Here is a 19417-nt window from a genome sequence, read left to right on the forward strand (position 1 = left end):
GGGGCTCGAACTCACGGACCGCAAGATCGTGACCTGGCTGAAGTCGGACGCTTAACCGACTGCGCCACCCAGGCGCCCCTTTAAGACATTATTTCTTAACCAATAAATAGACCATATTAGTAACGACACCGATCCATCTCAGAAATGTACTTTCCCTGAGTTAAACTCCTCAGTGCACTCTGTATTTAAGGAACTCAGTGACTAGGTCTGACTTAGGACTCTTAAAAAAGCTTTACTGTTTTATCTGGAATGGTCTTTAAATGACAATCCTTCATGAATTCATTGTAATCTGCTATGGTCTCCCTAAGACACAATGTTGGATTGTGAACTATGGCAGGGGGACATTACTCTCTTGCGATAATTCCATTTTCATGGTCAAATATCTATTGGTTGTAGCTAATTCTGAAATCAAACGAGATGATTTTAGTTTTCTAACATATCTTTTTAGTAATATATTTCTTAAATGTGAGTAGTGTCTCTTCCAAAAACCATACATTAAAGAGATGCCAGCATGATAAAATGAACATTATGTGAGAATACACATGGGGGTGTCAAGGAGAGTATAATGACCCATACATAGGTCATCATATTCGCATGAAATGAGCAAAATCATGACTTAAAAATCAGAAGCAGTTAAATATCTAAAATATGTGTGGGGGGGGGTCATATGATATGGGCCTATATAATGAAAAGCCATATTTTCTCTCTTAAAGTTGCTTGTCAAATTGAAAAATTGATAAATGTTCTCCTAGGATAGACAAAAGTAATACTTAGAGGACTCAGATGATATGAATAAATCCCCACTGTTACTCTGGCTTTTTGGTTTAGCCCCTTCTTTTAATTTTTCCCCGATTACTAGCAGAGTGGCAAAATCAGTGATTTTCTTCTCTCATATCCTAGGAGAATGTGAGCAGTTGTACTTCTAAATTCTGATGATGGCCGGAAGGGAACGGCAAGAGAGGAAAAATGATAAGCAGATTATTAATGATCAGACTCAGTGATTTCTAGCTCATAGTGGATGAGCTGCCCTCATGTGCACTTAGAGTCAGAATTGACAAGTGAATCTCCTTTTCATTCCAAGTTGCCAGTACTGGCAGGTAACAGGAGCAAAGGTGTGCTGTATGCTTTGAGGAGCTGCTTTCTGAGTTCCAGCCGATGATGAACTACGTGAGGGGGGCACAGTGCTGGAGGGGACACACAGAAACCCCACAGCAGGACTCAGCGAAGGGCAGGAATCTAGTCAGCAGGGTTGTCAGGGTCTCCCCGCAGACTGGACTTCTCTGGGGCCTTGACCGCTCCGAAAAGGCAAAGACACTTAGTGCTGTAATACAGACAGGAGAAGAACCGGGGGCTATCAGATAGAAAGAGGTGGTCATAAAGAAAGGAAACTGAAGAAGTGTTATCCCACTAGATATGTAACTTCCCCTGGCATTCACAGTACTTGCTACTGAGGTCATATTTAAACATGGCCTTTCTTGAAAATTTCCAAGGAGACATGAAGTAGAACATTATGAGGGGGATTCTTTATGAAAAATTTTTTTTAATGTTTGTTTATTTGTTAGAGAGAGACGGAGCACAAGTGAGGGGCTGAGAGGGGGAGACATAGAATCCAAAGCAGACTCTGAGCTGTCAGCATAGAACCTGGTGCAGGGCTTGAATCCACGAATGGTGAGATCATGACCTGAGCTGAAGTCACACCCTTAACTCACTGAGCCACCGAGGCACCCCGAGAGGGATTATTTCTAATTTAGATTTGTTGCATCTGAAGTTCAGGTCAGTTCTCTCATGCTAATCTCTTGCCAAACCCTTGGGAGGCCCCCCTAAGCCAGCCTGAAATCTGAAAAATTAATTTTCTCTAACCCCTCTAAGTCTTATGCCTGCTACAGAAAATCTAGACGTGACTTGTTTAGAAGACCCCCATTAAAATTATGCAATCGATGCATTGTAGTAACTGATTTAACAAGTGAACATGTAAGATCCATGGTTCTTTTGGAAGCCAAAGGCAAGGAATTTTATATTTTGTTTTATACAAATAGCTTCAAAATTGTACTGACATGGGATATGACTTCCTTAGTATTTGCTTTGCTACTTAAGCAAATAATTTTAATCTGAATATCTTAAAATAGATTTATATAATTTGTATACATTTTTCCTCGTTGTGTAAAACCCAGAGGACCCACAAGGGAAGTTAACATTAAGTTATCATTTCTGTGGTTAGAGAAAGATGTAAGTTAAATTCAATCTTTAACCTTGAATTTGGGGAAGCAGAGAAAAAAATTTTCTCTAACCTGGATTTGAGTTTTGACTTTCTGAAGATTTTGGCCAAATCACCAAATTTGTTCAAGCCTTTGTTTCTTCTGTAAAAACCAGCGCACTATATTTGTCTCACATGGATGTTGTAAAGATTAAATGATGTAACCCAAGATGATCTTCATCTTCCAAATATCAAATGGTACTTGATGTCATAAGTTACCAAGTTACCATTATTAATCATTGCTGGTATTTTTACTGTGAGTCTGAGACATTATACATGCACAGACATGCACCAGGATGATTTTCAGGGGTCCCAACAGCTTGGTTGACTGCAGTAAATTTTTCCAAGTGGTTATACTTTGCCTGAGTATGCTTTTCCCCCCCCCCCCCCTTTTTGATTCCTTAAAATAACTCTTTTAGTGAGTGTCTTCCCTGCCCCTCAGTGCTCTTAATGCTGGGATGAGCCTCAGACACCTTTGTATGACACTCCTTAGCTCTGGAGTCAGTCTAGGTTTATAAACCAGTTCTGTCCCTTATAATTGAGTGACTTTAGGCAGGTAATTTAACCTCCTGAGTTTCCTCATCGATAAAGTAGGACCATATAGTTAATCAATCCTGCAGGGGTTCTTATGAAGATTAAATGAGTTAGTAGGCGTAAAGTACTTAGTATTATGTTTTGCACACAGTAAACACTCAAAATGTTAAATTATTATAGCACTGAATATGGATATAATTATAATAACAACCAGATGGACATGAAGCATCCCTTAGAATTGTTTTAAAAACATTTCTTTTCAAAAAAAATTATTTTTTCATATGCAACAGGTTTTCTTTCTTCTTTCCTTCTCTTTCTCTTTCTTTCTCTCTTTCGGTATTAGGATATAATTTACTCCAAAGGAAAAACTTATGCTGTTGTTTGAAAGGTGCCAAGCACATTGGTATAGTCACTGTATTTATGTAATGGCTGCATTTGAGGTATGAGATAAAAGTTGTCCTACTCAACTCTAACCACTAGACTCCACTTAGGATAAACCCTGCCTCTTCTTCCATCTCCAAAAAATAACAACAGGTTGGTATACTGCTTTGTCAAGATTACACATTTCTACAGTGTTTTCAAGATTTCTACACTACTGCTTAGAACCATATACACAAATAGTGCCACAGAGTATCTTCCTAACTGCCCAAATTTAAGAAAAAGGAATATGTCACCATTTGTCACGTTTTTAACTCCTACACCATCTTTCACTTCTGAACATAAAAGGGGAAGTCATGACCTTCAGGAAGCAGAATTGTTAGTTTGATAATACAGTATTATTGGCTAAATACATATTACTAATCAGTAAATGACCAGGAGCATTTAGAAAGCATCCAGGGGCGCCTGGGTGGCTCAGTTGATTCAGCATCCGACTTCGGCTCAGGTCATGATCTCACAGCTCATGAGTTCGAGCCCCGCATTGGGATCTGTGCCGACAGCTCAGAGCCTAGAGCCTGGAGCTTGCTTCAGATTCTGTGTCTCCTTCTCTCTCTGCCCCTCTCTGCTCATGCTCTGTCACTCTCTCTCTCTCAAAAATAAATAAGCATTTAAAAAAATTAGAAAGCACCCAAACTCATAAGCTGTATAATTTTGATATTTTTAGTTAGAAAAAAGATCCCAGAATTCACTGTAACACTGTTGAAAGGATGCCTCTGGTGTATGCAATTGAAAGTTCAGATTTTTAAGTCTGACCATCTTATTTATGAAGGTCATACAAAATTTTAATCATATTAATGTGCAAATGAACCCCAGTAATCCTTGTGACTGCTGGGCTCTGATGGACATTAATGCTGCTGTATTTGCTTTTAACTTTCTCATTTCTATCTACTTTATTATTAACACATGAAGGAGTAATGGAAGTGAATGTTTAAAGTTTGAAATGAGCCAGGAAACCTTATAATGCTAAAACAAAACACAAGCAAACCAACTTCTTAAATTTAATTCAGCTGTGTGTTACTTTTCTATTCCAAACAAATCCACAGAGTTTAAAGCTATAGAACAAGTAATAAGCTTGAATTCTTAAAGTGATTATGTATTAAACATTCATCTTGTAAAGATTATTCATGCCTCACGCAAAGCCAATTATTTGTATAATATGGAAACAACATTTATATTTCCTAGCTTATGAAATTTAACTGTGGCACATAGGTCTTTATATAAGCTTGCCACTTGTATACATAATGCAACTTGAGGAAACATCAAATTGCAAAACAGCCCTTCCAAACTCCAAGCGCAACACAGCGTAACTTAGCAACACAACAAAAAGTAAAACATTCATGTTTAGATTTACTTGCGTCTTAAACCGAGTGTGCGATCCTCATTTTGGCATTATGTTTGGTGTAGCACCGCACAATCACTCATTGTTTCACTAAACTATGTGACTGCTTTGGTCTCTCATGAATTGCCAGAGCCGCATACATGGCGTGTGATCCACAGTCCAGTATGTGCTTGGAGCTGTGGGTTCCATCCCAAGTAGAATTTGGATGCAGTCAATAGTATCTAACGTGTTTCTTATTCCCCAAAGATTAACCCAGGTGGAAAAATATTCTATAAAATATTCTGCTAACCTTTAGTATTTCTCTCTTTCCTTGGTTCTCACCCTTTCTCCCGGCTGCTTTGTGTAATTATTTTCCACTGCTCAGGAAAGCCCTGCCGTCTGTGTTTCATTACTGAACTCATTTTTCCAGGCCAGCCTTTTCCTCTTTCCCTTGGTCATTCCACGTCATGTACAGTCCAGTGTACCAGAAAAAAATAGAAGGAGCTGTCTCCCTTTCAAACTGAATGCTTTTAAAATGTGAAAAAAAAGTTTAAGGTAACTAAATGGCATCAAGGAATTGGGGAATCAACTTAAGTTTTCTTTTGACTATATGTTATGCCTTCATGATTAATGTATCCTGAAAAATTCAGCTTTGACTCTGTAAATGTTTTCCAGTGCCTTATTATCATGCTTCTTTTAAATCAATTACAAAATGGCAAAATAATATACAATAAAAGATGTTATAAAGTAGAGATGAAATAAAACACTGTTAAACATTTCTATTATGGTATTCCTATAGCAACAAATGATAATGGTCTGCTGTTTGTCATGTTTTAAATACCTCTTTGTCCTTCTAATGAATGGTAGAGTTTGTTCCAATTTCTAGGTGATAACTCACAAAACCTACATGTGGCATATTTGCACATACTTGCTCGGTATTGAAGACGCCAGGAGAGGAAAGGAGTTTTACTCTCGAAACTAAAATCAACCAGGCAACATGCTGAGACTTGGAATGGCGTGTAATACCAAGTACCCTAAATCTAAAAATTCTCTCACAGCAATTTCAATCTGAGGCCTGCGTGCCCACTTTTAGGATTTCCTCAGATTCTCTTCACAAGTTCCCCCTCCTATGCCTGCCCCTGGTCCTTAGGTAGAAAAGGAGACTTAATTTAGCCTCACCCTCTTTAAGTTAGAATACTGGGTGGATCAACTCACACTGGGAGGTAGTTGGAATTCTTGGTATCAGGAAGTGCTCTGGTTACTGTGGCCTCGGAGCTCTTTGAATCTTTTGCTCCCTCTGACAGACCCAGGGCAGTCACATTACTGTTTGCTGAAATCCCAGGTGAGATGGGAATTCTGTTAGAAGGGCTGGGCTTTTGGCAACCTGATGTAAACTGGTGCACTTCTCATTCCTTTGTCTCCTCTTCAAAGGGTAGAGGCCGAGATTGAGAGAGAGTTAACGGAGGGACTTACCCCGGGGCTTGGTTAAAGCAGCAGAATTCGCTGGGGGCTAGGGACTGAGATGAGGGCCCTGAGCGTGCTGGGAGCAAAGCCACTTCCCAGCTTCCTGTGTGGCTCCCGTCAGCTGTGCTGTGGGTGTGGCCGGTCTCCTGCTCCCAGCTCCCTCCACCCAAGCCCACAGCTGTGGCAGTTGTGGCACGGTCACATCTGCTGCCTGACTCCTTTCCCATGGGGGTGGTAAGGAGGAGAAGCCAGGAGGTCAGAAGACCACACACCAGCAACATGTTGGGTAGAAATTCCATCCTGAACTGACTTGCCTACTCTCTAACAGTTCTGTAGGGGAGTATCTAGAAACAGAACTGATCCTTCACATCCTGATTCCACAGGCTCCTGCCAACGTTTAGGGCTGCTGCTTTAAGACAGGGTTATTAGTGTCTTTGAATTAAAATAATGACAATAACTAGCTTTTACCGAAAGCATATTATATGCCAGGTAAACCAAGTATATTATTTAAATCCATATTATTACTCTTATTTCACAGAAGAGGAAATAGGCACAGAGAAATTATGCCACTTGCTAAAGGTCACATAGGTGGGGAGTGGCAGAGAGAGAAATTCAACTCAGATCTGTCTGATGCCAGAGTTCATGCTCTTAACCCCTGAATGACACCATTTAGGCTCTTCAGTAGCATCAACCCTGTCCGATATTTCTGGCCTTTGTGGTATTCTTTCTTTCCCTTCCTCCTCTTCCGTATTACAAAGGGGATCTTCAGCAGCCCTCCTGTATCTAATGACTTCAATAGATATCGAATGACTTCAACTAGTTTGTCAGTAGTTTAAATGCTCAGAGGCTGGCACGCAGTCTCCAACTCTGCACCCTGCCATTGGCCATGAGCAGCAAGTCCTTTCCCGTTTAGAACTTTTCCATATGTAAAACTAGGTTAGTATAATTTGAAGAAGACTAGAAGCAGACTCATAATTGCAATTTTACATTTATGTTCTTTGTTCTATAAAACCGCTGACTCCAGTAACAGTTTAAAACACTCGCTAGGAAAAATGCCTCAAAATTAACATCGGGACCAGCACTGGGGAGTGCTGGAACACAGTTAATTCGATCTCCATAATATATCCCAGGCTTTCTAGGGGACAGAGGAACAAAGGACCCAGCATGAAGAAAAAGTTTGGATTTTGTGGAGTTCTCTATTATTTTAATTAAAGGCAGAAAATTGAGAATTGAAATTTGTTAATAATATTCAAGGAAACATACTGAAAATAGAGTAAGAAAAAAAAGCAAGTTGCACTTCTGTTCCCTCAAATCCTCCAAATATGAACACAAATAAGTATTAAAATGTAACTTTCAGTAAGAGTTGCGCTTTTGACTATTTTTCAAGGTGATGGTCATGTATTCACCGATTGAAAAATTGGAACCTGGACAAAGTGCATATTTACCATGGAAACTGTGACAGTGAAGTCGGCTGTGCTCCCTCACAACCTGATTTGTGGAGAATTCGAGTTCCATTCTAATCTTAGTAGTATTGCAGAAACAGATGTTTATATGACAATGTAATATTAGGACAAACATTGCACAAACTGTTAGAGGTCTATAAGCTTTGCTGAAATTATTTGTATCATTTTCTAACATTTCATGTTTCCTTCTAAAGGAATAATGAAATATGGAATGATATAAATAGATCAGAGATTTAAAAAACATAACTGGACAATCTTCATTAGTTCTATAATTGTTAATTTTAGCTTCTTTTTTTTTTTTTTAAAGTGACTTCTGCTGACTTTGTAAAATTACCCTGTCACACATGGAGGTCTTAAGGTACAGAATCACTCCTTACTCACTTTTGCATCCTCTGTACCCAGCAAAGTGTATCAAATATATACAGTACTCAAAAAGGAATCTGCAGGCTTGAACTGGGGACTTGGTACCAGTAGCTGCCTGTTAAATTCTAAAGGAGTCAGCTGGTTTTCTGACCCTAAATCTAAGGGCAAATACAAGAGAAAACATTTGGATGGAAACAAATAATCCTGAATGCCATATGTAGATGCTATCAAAATTATAATTTATCTACACTTATATACGACTTAAATTCCAGTGAATTAAGTGTATCTGTATTTCTTTTAAATATCTTACTTTTTTGAGGATTTTTACTACAGCCTATTGATATATGTCACTCACTACACTTTTCTTTTTTTTTTCCTTCATAGAACTTAATCCCATCTGAAATTATATTATTTATGTATTTGTTTACTGGCTTACTTTCTATCTCAGGACTTTCTTCTGTCCAGCACTGCAACCCCATCACCTGCATAAGTGTACCTATGAGGCCCTCAGTAACATTGGTGGAAAGAATGCACGTCTACACTGGAATTACTCATGTGAAAAACACCTGATGAAATAGATACTAATAAAGAATTTTTCTATCTTCTGAAATCAAGATGGATGTAAAATTTGGGAAAATCATTTCAAGTCAAAGAAATAAGATTCCACCTTTTTAATTAAACAGTTCCTTTCTTCAAATAAATGCCTGTAAGCACTATGCACAGAACTGAAGCCAGACCTATACCCTTAATCTTTACCTGAGGGTTTGCAGCCATAATTGTGTAATTGCCATCATCATCTAGGGTGGAGGCTGTGGTATGGAGAGAGCAGGTCCCGTCAAGATCTCTTTGAATGGTGTAGTGATCATTCTTTGGAGAGATCTGCTTTCCATCTTTAAACCAATAGATCTGTGAAAGGAAACAATGATTAAAGATTAAGGACGTGTGTAGTATTACTCTGTTTGGGGGACTGATAAGGAATAACTGTGTGATCTGCAGAGCTGATCTGAGTTTTCATGTTAAAATGTTAAACAGAACATCTGAACAGGAAATTGATTTTTGAGTGAAAAAAGTACGTGACAAACAGGTTTAATTCTATTTCAGTTTTTAAAAATGATATATCTTGGGGCGCCTGGGTGGCTCAGTCGGTTAAGCGTCCGACTTCCGCTCAGGTCATGATCTCGCGGTTCGTGAGTTTGAGCCCTGCGTCGGGTTCTGTGCGGACAGCTCAGAGCCTGGAGCCTGCTTCAGATTCTGTGTCTCCCTCTCCCTCTGGCCCCTCCCCTGCTCACGCTCTGTCTCTGTCTCTCGATAATAAACGTTAAAAAAAAATTAAAAAATGATACATCCTTATACTTTAAAAAGTATGTATGTAAGTAGGTATTCACATATTACTCACATATTTTTTTACATATTATTTATCTGGAGGGATCTAGATTGAACGTTGACAGTAATAACTTCTGGGGTGGCTTCACAGGCATTTTCCATTTTTGCTTCTATTTTCAAATGTACTGAATTAAAAATATTACTTGTAAAGGTAAAAAGGTATTTTATTTTATTTATTTAAAAAAAATTTTTTTAATGTTAATTTTTGAGACAGAGGGAGACACAGAATCCGAAGCAAGCTCCAGGCTCTGAGCTATCAGCACAGAGCCCAACGCGGGGCTTGAACTCAATTGTGAGATAGATCATGACCTGAGCCAAAGTTGGATGCTTAACTGACTGAGCCACCCAGGTGCCCCAAAAAGGTTATTTTAGAGAACAGTAACAGACTCCTTACTCCATTCCACTGAATTGTGTTAGACAAAATGGCAGTGAGGAGTGAGCAACAGTTAAGGGTTGGTGGTGGGTAGAGGCCTACTGTTTTCATTCTGGGCCAAGGAGCATATGCTCAAAGTTGAGTGTTTGTCAGTTCTCCCCACTATGTTAAGAAAAAACACAGTAGTATTTAAACTTACAATAATTTTCAATAATATTTTAACTTGGTTTGATAGAAAATTACATGTGAAGAATAAAGTAAAAATAAATCTGGACTAAATAACACATTTTAAAATGGTCCAGTTACTTCTTCCCTAGGTCCTCCTACCTTTTGTCATCTTTAAATAAAATCACTGGCCGGCGGATCCCTCATGATTTAGTTATTATTTTGGACGGTTGAGACACAGGGCCATCATGATGAATCACAGTGCCAGCAGCCCTACCATGGCCTAGATGCAGAACTAACGCCTGCCATCAGCCCGCCTCCAGACTCTGGCTAGGGAACTAAACAAATCCCCCTCTCTAAAGCCACAACAAGTTCTCTGTTGTCATCTGTGTTCCTTGCAAACTCAAGCTTTCCTAACTCATTCCTAACAGAAGAAACCTCCTTTAGAGCCTTCAGTTTTTAAAATGAGCTTCTTCCTTAATGTAAATCAGAATGCACATTGAGACCACAACTGGCATTCAAATTCAACTCTCTATCAAAGCTTCTGAATCTGAAAAATCTTTCCAAAACATACATTTCTAAGAAAGGATGGGCTAGAAATATATAGCACTAAATAAGGGCATGAATAATCGGGATCTGACTGCTGTAACTCTTCCAACCCCCATTTTTCAATTAGCTCTAAATTTACAGCCTGTATTGTTAATCCGCAGAACTAAAGATGAATCACCAACTAGACTAATAATTCTCAGTCTTAAAAATTAAATTATGTAAAGCATGATACTTCATAATTATCATTCTCTGCTTGGTGGTTTTATTATTTCTGATGGAACCCAGAAGCTGTGATTAGAACACAGTTTCCTCCTTTTGCATTCTGGCCACTATGCCAGTTCTTCAGAACTGTTTCTTTCCTTTAATCCTATTCCTCACCTCTGCTATATCTGGACTACAACTTTCAAATGAGAATTAGGAAACAGTCCAACAATTTTACCAAGACTGTTGGTGGAGAGGGAAGGGGAGGATATACAAGATGAAAACAGGGTGAACTAGAAACGCCTTTCAACCTTCTCATGTCTCAGTCAGAACAAGCATGTAAAAGGCAGAATTTTTTTTTTTAAAAGCATAAGCTAAAAGAAAGAATGTATTTTTTGGAACATGCTGAATATTCCACACTTTGATAGGGAGGGAAGAAAAAGAGCGGCAGTGAGGACAGGAGGAAGGAAGGGGAAGGAGGAAGGAAAGGTGAAGAAGAAAATCTAACAATAAAACGTTCTTAAAAAATTAAGCCTTAAAGCTGTGAAACATTGAAATTCATACTAGAAATGCAAAATTATGTTAAAAACAACAGGTCATCTTTCTGGTGGACATGGTGTTTTTTAAAATAAGAATCGGTGATCTTAGAACTTAAGCAATGATCTTAAGCCTTGAGTAAGATTTAAAAATAACAAGGGATTTGTGAATATTTTGGAAGCTTAAGATATTTGGAAACAACAATATCTTGTTGAGTTTCATTCATAAGCTGCAAATTTATTTTTAGTATGTGCATTGGATATCATATTTGTGAATACACAGCAATTATCCAAATCATGTCAAGAATAAAGAAGTTTTCTCTAACAACAGTTTACTTTAAAAGTCTCATTTTATTAGCAGGGGGATACATATGTAAAATTTTAAGGCTATTTTCTTTGCTCTTTTTTCTATGACACCACTGTTAAACTTTTAATTTCAGTGAGTGTATTTTCCCTTCTATATGCTTATTGTACAAATTTGCCTGGCCTTTGGTACTGTCCTGTTTTTTTCATTGAAGTTTCTATTTCTTTTAACATTGTTTCAATCATTTTAAACACAGGTATTTTACAGTTTGCTTAAGATTGCCCAACACTGCACAATACTTAAGCTTCTATTGTCTTGTTTCTTGTGCTATTGATTCTCCTTATTGTTGCTTATTTTCTCCTATGGTCTGTAAGTTTTTACTGTGAATTTCTTTTTCCTCCCTCTTACTCTACAGAAGTTTGATATGCCCCAAATTGTGAGAGTGTTCTATAGGGCAGTTTTTGCTTGCTTCTGCCAGAAACTTAAGGATTTTAATCCATCCTGGACTAAATTTCATATTAATTTCTCAGCTTTTGGCTCCATATCATGTGTTAAAGTAAATTTGGAGTTTCAGTTTCTCATGGGTATCTTTTTTATTCTTTTCTCCCAAGTTCTAGGGACAAGTGTAATCTGTACATTGTTTTCTGGGCTAGTGAGCAGTTAGTTATTCTTGTCTCCCTTTAGAGACAGGGCAATGCTTTATCTAGCATTTCCATGCATCTGTAGAAAGAGGGCTCCCATCTAGGTCAGCCTAGACCACCTGAGTGTCAGAAGTTCCTTTGATTATCCTTTCTCAACAGTATTCTGGCCTCTAGCCCCTTTATAAATACAGGAAGGCTTGGTTTTGTAGATTAAAGATCTGAAGTTTTTATAATCCATGGTAAACTTTATTTCTTTGTATGGTACACAGCATGGGGTTCGTGTTCAAGCCTGGCCACTCACCAGCTCCCTGACCTTGGGCAAGTTGATTAAATCTCACTGAGCGTAGTTCAGTCATCAGTAATTTGGGAGTGACACTGATAATATCACATGAGGAATAAATGATGTAGGTGTATGAAAAGCTCCTTGTCAATTATTTAATTGTTATTCTCCTATTCTATTCTTCGAACCCAAACTCTACCCTTCTTCTGCTCTTTCTGGTTTCTAATGCCTCCTGAGGAAGGCCTTGAACTTAATAGTACTTTAAACATTTTACATCATGGGTACTGAGAAAGGTAGTCTGTATCTCTTCCTCCTATTATACATGCTGTACTTTTGAAGCCTAATTCTTCCTCAGAAAACAGGACTCTTAAAAAGCCATGTTTTTAGCTTACCTTTGGTTTTGGATTCCCAGTCACTCTGCATGTGAAAGTTACAGGCATTCCCTCAAAGATCTTGTAATGTTTCAGTTTCATCTCAAAGAACGGTGCCACTCCATTTTCCACAGGTGCATCCCCATATTGGACGTCATCACCTGATTCATCCACAGGAGACCTTTCTAGCCTGTACTCGATTTCACTGATGAGTCTCTGTTCACAGCTGGAGACTTTGTATTCCTACATCAGGTAAAAATAAAGGTCAGGTTAGCAACCTCAGTTTCTTGTGGTACAGTGTGTCTCATGAGTCTTACCCTCCCCTCCAATAAGGCACTCAGAAGACAGTGATATTTTTACCATGGAGCTTAAAAACAAGTCTGAGCCCAACTCAGTCCCATATAAAACAAAAAAACATCTGGAAGTAAGTATATATGATATTTCAAATTGTCTTCAAGTCTTATCATCCTCCTCCCCCAAAAAACTATGAAGATGAATTTCTTTCTCTTGTCTCTTGGGGGGTAGGGGGAAAGAAAGAAAAAGGCAACAGCTTTATATTCTCAAACTGTTCATAAGAATAAAACCTGATGGAACACTGATTTCTTTCTGTAGAGTAAAAGCTGATGCGGGGGTGGGGGGGGGGTGCAGCTCTTCAGAAGGGTAACAGTACATGTGGCCAACAGCTGCAATATTACATAGCATTTTATCAAATGAATAATGGGAAAAATGGCATTTCTTTTCACTCATAACAGTCCTCGGCCACAAAGCCTCTGAACTCCTCCTCAGCTGTGCAGCTATTAGGAACTATTCTCCACCAATGTTTCAAAGAAAAATGGGATTGGCAGTCTAGTCAAAACTGTGATTAAAAAGACAAAAACAAAGTACCCATCAACATCCTGTGGTGATCAAGGTGGACCCTACAGTTCTCTTGCTTACAAAGCACAGTGAACACAAGGCAGCCCATTAGAAAATACTCTCTATTTAATTATAAATAAAAGATGTTTCAGCTAGGTTTTCCTTAAAGAAGTTACTCAACCTTTAAAAAAAGTTTGTCGTCTTGAGGGAAGAAATACAACAGTATGAATAAAACTGCAAATGAGTTGTTTTAATTACTATCAAATGAATCAGTTTAAGAATGGGCACGTTTATCCCTAGAAAGGTACAACAAATGAGAAACAATTCACAGTTCAGAGTGTCCACTAGTGACAGAAGCAAATTCAAGTTCGTAAATGTATGACAAAAATCACACTGCAGTAATTTTGTTCATCTGATCTTAGACACTGGTCATAGTATTTCCAATTAATATGTGGCAGGAAAGATAGATACGCAGGCAAACAAAGAACACAAGATAACAGATACAGTGAAAGACGAGAAGGAGAAGAAAGGTGAAAAGCTTATTAACCTTTTGACCATCCAGAGGACTCCCTACAGAAGCATGAGGAGACCCAATTTCCTGTAATGGTAGAAAAAAAGAAGTGAAGACTAGTGACAGAAATAAGAATGTAGCAAGATATCTAGTTTTAAGTGAAATTTTTGCAGTAGCAATATTTAACACAGAAAAATCTTCAGATATTAAAGGCAGATCCATTTTTTAACATCTATAAGAGTTGACTTGATCATTTAAACAGGTTTTAAAAAGCCTTCTTTAATCTTGAGACTACATTTGGAAACTCCAAGCAGAAACAGTGCAGATTATAAAACAGCTTACATCAAATCCATGCAGTGACTTTTTTGGGGGGAACAAAAATAGCATTTTAGGTTTTCTGCTGATTAGTGACGTATAAATGTATATGTGAAGGAAAATAAAGACATAATTTTTCTATAAATAAATAGTTTACTTTGACTAAATATTCACCGGCTGTTTCAAATAATTTCAGTGAAATATGTTTCTCCACACAAAAGGATTTTGCATGAAAGCACAGGACAGCAAAAACAGAAAGATACTTGAAAGGAGAATAAAGTGATCAACAGGAAGATAAAAAGAACAGTTATCACTGACTGCAGTAACTCTAGCAGTCACTTAACACACTGTTTGGCACATGGTATGTGCTCAATAAATATTAGCTATGACCTTGATTGATGATGTTAATACTGCTTTTCTTTGACTTGCCCTCTACTTCCTACAGAATTGGCCCCAAGAATAGTGGCCATGAAGACTATGGGGAAAGGGAACAGAATAATTATTATTTTTCTAAAAAGTCCAGATGGGGGTGCCTGGGTGGCTCAGTTGGTTAGGTGTCCGACTTCAGCTCAGGTCATGATCTCACGTTTCGTGAGCTCGAGCCCCGCGTCGGGCTCTGTGCTGACAGCTCAGAGCCTGGAGCCTACTTCGGACTCTGTGTCCCCCTCTTTCTCTGCCCCACCCCTGCTTGTGCTGTCTTTCAAAAATGAATAAACGTAAAAAAAAAAAAAAAAGTCCAGATGAACACAGTACCTGATTAGCTGTTTCCTCTTCTGGCTCCTGAATATTAAAAACAGTTGCACTGTCAGCACCTAGTAATCGACGAGCCATTCTTTCTTCATATGTTAACCTCTAAACAAAGTAAGTCACAAAAAAGACAAAATTAGAAAAGTCATAATTATATACTGCCTGATGAAAAAGAATTTTATTTATTCATTTTTTTTAAACTGAATTGAGAGAGACAGAGAGACAGAGAGACCAAATCTGAAGCAGGCTCCAGGCTCCAGAGCTGTCAGCACTGAGCCCAACGTGGGGCTCAAACTCACGAACCATGAGATTATGACCTGAACCAAGTTGGAGGCTTAACCCACTAAGCCACCCACATGCCCCAAACACTTTTTAAAGTTTATCTATTTAGTTTGAGAGAGAGAGAGCAAATGTGAGCAGGGGAGGGGCACAGAGAGGGAGAGACAGAATCCCAAGCAGGTTCCATGCTGTGAGTAGCGCAGAGCCCGACATGGGGCATGAAACCACAAAGCATGGGATCATGACCTGAGCTGAAATCAAGAGTCAGAGCTTAACTGACTAAACCACCCAGGCACCCTGAAAAAGAATCTTAAAAAATGAGTTTTGATATTTTCTGTAACTATTTTCCCCTCAACCTTCAGATACCTATATATAAAAGGAGTCTTTCTTTCTCTTCCTTCAGTTGTTCAGTCTGTCACCTCTCCTTCTGGTCTTTGTGGCTTAATATAGTGTTGGGATATGAGGTAACTAATCTTGAGAGCCACTGACTGATACAGCACAAATTTAAGGTGAATATAATAAGCAAACAAGGCAGAAACCACATAGGAAATATGTGTCATATACCAATCTTTAATGGTAAATATATGAAAAAAGAGATATTCAAATAGCAAAGTATTTTTCTAAGGAAAGGTTATTTTCATAACCATCCACAGCTTCAAAACAGCCTGGTCAGCTCCAAGCCTCTGATAAGGAATTTTAGACCAGCTGGCAGTGATGATCCTCTCTGTTTCGGGGTTCTCACCTCTAAAGGCACTTCCCAGGCTGTCTGTGTGGCAGGTGAAGGTAGGCAAATATAATAGTCCACAGAGAATGACTGCACATGGCTGAATTAGCAAAAGGACTGTGAGGGACACTTGCCAAAGCTAATCTCCACAATTCGAGATTCTACTCAGATGCAGATTGCTTGCCCATCAGGCAGAGAAAGTGGTAAAGTTTTCACGTCTAGCAGCCAGTGCTCTGGATCCGGCCAAAACATATTTGCGGGGCCGTTCTTATGCCAACGTGTTTGTTCTGTCCAGTGGGCTGTTTCCTGCTTTTGAGTGTTGGTCCTAAAAAACCTTAGAATTGACAGTTCTAGGAGGAACTTTCAGAGACCCTCTGTCCCATGAAGGCCATTTTACAAACAAGTGTTTTATTCAAAAGAGAGAATTAGTAAGACGGAATCTTAAAAGAAAAAATAGACAAGTTATTTCAGTAAGCTTCCAAACTTCTGAACATCGATGCAAATTCTATTGGAAACTCTCTAATCAGGAAAATATGTTGAATAAATTTACAGTTTCCAGTAATTGCTGGTTCTAGTCCCAGCTGAAACCGGGAAGTGAAACAAGTCAGTGCCAAATGACAAACAGTCCCGAAGTTCAAATTATTTCATTTACTGAAGAAGAGGCAGAAGACAAGAAGAGGTAGAGGCAGGTGTTTCGTGCATGGGCTGTCTCAGGCCACTATGTTATTATTTAATTTTCTCACATCTGTTAAAGAATCATTGAATTCAAGTTTTCAAAAGGAGTTTTAAATACCTGCTCTCTTAAATGCCTCTAATGTTTTCATGGAGAGCTGTAGCAATATCAAAGGTAGGAGTGGAATATTTTCCACTCTGTTTCTTATAAGCAGAAATATCAACTATTGATACTAACTCCTTTCCCACAATGTACTTGCTACCATTAAAAGCCAGATTTACTTCAGTTTTGTTTCTAAACCACTAGGCTATATGGCTATCCAAGCCCTGTCTACAGAGGACAAAAATAAGTAACAGAATAATATGCAACACTAGGAAAAAGTTGTCCTTTTAAACTCTCAAATGTGGAAATCCATGGGACTTGTGAATGTCATTCACTGCTAAACAAATAAATATAAATATATAACATAATATACACAGTATGATATCACAGCCTATAGAAGTCTTAAGACTCTTTAACCAAGAGAATCTTAGCCCATAAGGAATATTTAAACAAAGGTCCAGAAAAACCCAAAAAACTGGAGAAATGCCTTTACCTGGCTTGAATAAGTTCCCGTAAGTATTTGCTTTAATCTTTCAAAGGCTTTCATTGACGGAGCAGGGAAAGCTTCCTGCGTATGTGTATTTACACATGCAATTACTTATTTCAGGGAAAAAATATTTCCCCTTTGTGAAAATCTTCTATTCTCAATGAAATGAATGACTAACACAAGATCTCATTAGAATTTTAATCTTCCTGAACTCAGATTAGGATGCCCTAATAATTAAAAGCAGCATTCAGCACCCCTCCTCCATCCTCCACCTTTCTAATCAAACATGGTCTGTTCTCACATTTTTATTTATCAATGTGAGATAATTAAAATTCCTGGAAAACATATTTAACATAGAGAGCTTTCTACTCTGAAAAAGGTATCTGAGAGGGAGATTTTATACAAAGAGGCCCTTTTCTTCTACTTAAGAGCCAGGCAAATTTTTCCAGTGGCAATTCCAAAATAAAGCCACAAAAGGCTCTTTTCCTTCACCTGGGGAATCTTATTTGCGAGACTTGTTCTTCCTGTCCCCTTAAAAATAACCTGGATGTGGTAAGAGGAGGGTCAATAAAAAACAAAAAAAAAAAACAACTGATGAGGAAACATTTAAGTCCAATGGAGGAATTATCTATCTATCTATCTTTAATTTTTTTTAATGTTTATTCATTTTTGAGAGACAGAGAAAGAGCATGAGTGGGGGTGGGGCAGAGAGAGGAGACACAGAATCCGGAAGTAGGCTCCAGGTTCTGAGCTGTAAGCATAGAGCCTGATGCAGGGCTCGAACTCATGAGCTGTGAGATCATGACCAGAAGTCGAATGCTTAACTGACTGAGCCACCCAGGTGCCCCAAATCTACCGTACAGATACTATACTAAACCTGCTCTACAATTCTGCCCCCTTAAAATGTAATTCTTTTTTTTTTTTTCTCTTGAGTTTAGTTGTCTGGCTTTGACAAACTAGAACAATATTGTAGAACAAGCATTACTCCTTCATTACTGAATCATTATCTATTTATGGTCTAGTAGGACAGTCCTGGACTTCAGGGGTTGTTTCCTTAGTGAAGATAGTTTTTCTGTAGAAGCAGTACATGTCTTAGAATCCAGATTCTCCTTTTGGTAGATACAAATCATTCCAGAGCATGCCTTCCCCCTCCTACCCAGCCCAGGTCTGTTCCTTTTTCTTTGTAATGTTGCAATTCCTCCTTTGTTTTACTCCCCACCTTAAAATCAGCCTTTCCTCTTTATCTCCAACTTGCTATCTTCACTCCCAGAATGTTTTTCATGACTAGGAGGAAACAGTGAAGGCTGAGTAGAGGGAAGCCTTTCTACTTTCCTCCCTTTCCCCCAGATTCAGGCCATAATGCTAAGAAAAACACTGAGGTTTAGGGGTAATGAAATCATTTCATGGACAGATTGCAAGAACCTAAGTCAGGGAAGAGCTCTCTGATGTGGGTAGCTAATATTCCAAGTACAAGCCCCAAATCTGTCTCTCCATACCGGCTGGCCATTGTTCAGGAGGTCCTCCTTGAAGCGAAGTTTTCGTTCCAGGTCTTGAATGACAGCATCCTTTGTGCCTTGAATCTCCTCATCAGAAGCTATTCTAGCGGTTCTATTGACTTTCTTTGGAAATCCCCTGTAGGACAAAAGCACAAGACAATATGGTCAGTTGTCAGGCATTCAAGTTCAACAAAGAGAGTACAATGTATCAATGTATCCCACTCTTTTCTAATGTTACATCTATTCCAACTAATTATGGAAGGAACCATGAAAGCTGCTTGCAGTGTTCAGGTAACACTAATTGGAACCAGCTTTCAGAGAAAGTGGAAATGCCTTAGGGAGTGTGTCTCAGGTGGTCAGATACATGCCAAGGATAGGGCAGGCCTGTGTTTCAGTCCCAGGGAGGCAGCAATGTAAAGTGAAAAGACAACGATTTGTAATCACAGGTTTAAAATCTGGCTCTGCCTTGTATTAGGTTTGTGACTTTGGATTAGTTTCTTAACATGTTTTATAAACAATATAAAAATATATGCCATATAGGGCTGTTGAGAAGAGTTCAAAGAGAACATATTTCTTTCATACTTTCAGAAG

General features: G+C 38.5%; 1 protein-coding gene across 3 annotated transcripts in view; it reads right to left on the bottom strand.

Moving 5' to 3' along the window:
• The window catches only part of PALLD (palladin, cytoskeletal associated protein), a 408346-nt gene that overhangs the window by 12255 nt on the left and 376674 nt on the right, over positions 1 to 19417 (bottom strand). For 2 of the 3 annotated variants that reach the window (XM_030312774.1, XM_030312776.1), the window contains 5 exons: positions 18827 to 18962; positions 15072 to 15170; positions 14040 to 14090; positions 12659 to 12880; positions 8591 to 8740 (listed from right to left, as the gene is read on the bottom strand). In XM_030312774.1, coding sequence (XP_030168634.1) covers positions 8591 to 8740; positions 12659 to 12880; positions 14040 to 14090; positions 15072 to 15170; positions 18827 to 18962 — 658 coding nt within the window. The remainder of the gene's footprint in view (positions 1 to 8590; positions 8741 to 12658; positions 12881 to 14039; positions 14091 to 15071; positions 15171 to 18826; positions 18963 to 19417) is intronic. The other variant, XM_030312775.2, reaches the window with a different exon arrangement.

The sequence above is a fragment of the Lynx canadensis genome, chromosome B1 (assembly GCF_007474595.2).
Source record: "Lynx canadensis isolate LIC74 chromosome B1, mLynCan4.pri.v2, whole genome shotgun sequence".
NCBI classification, from domain to species: domain Eukaryota; kingdom Metazoa; phylum Chordata; class Mammalia; order Carnivora; family Felidae; genus Lynx; species Lynx canadensis.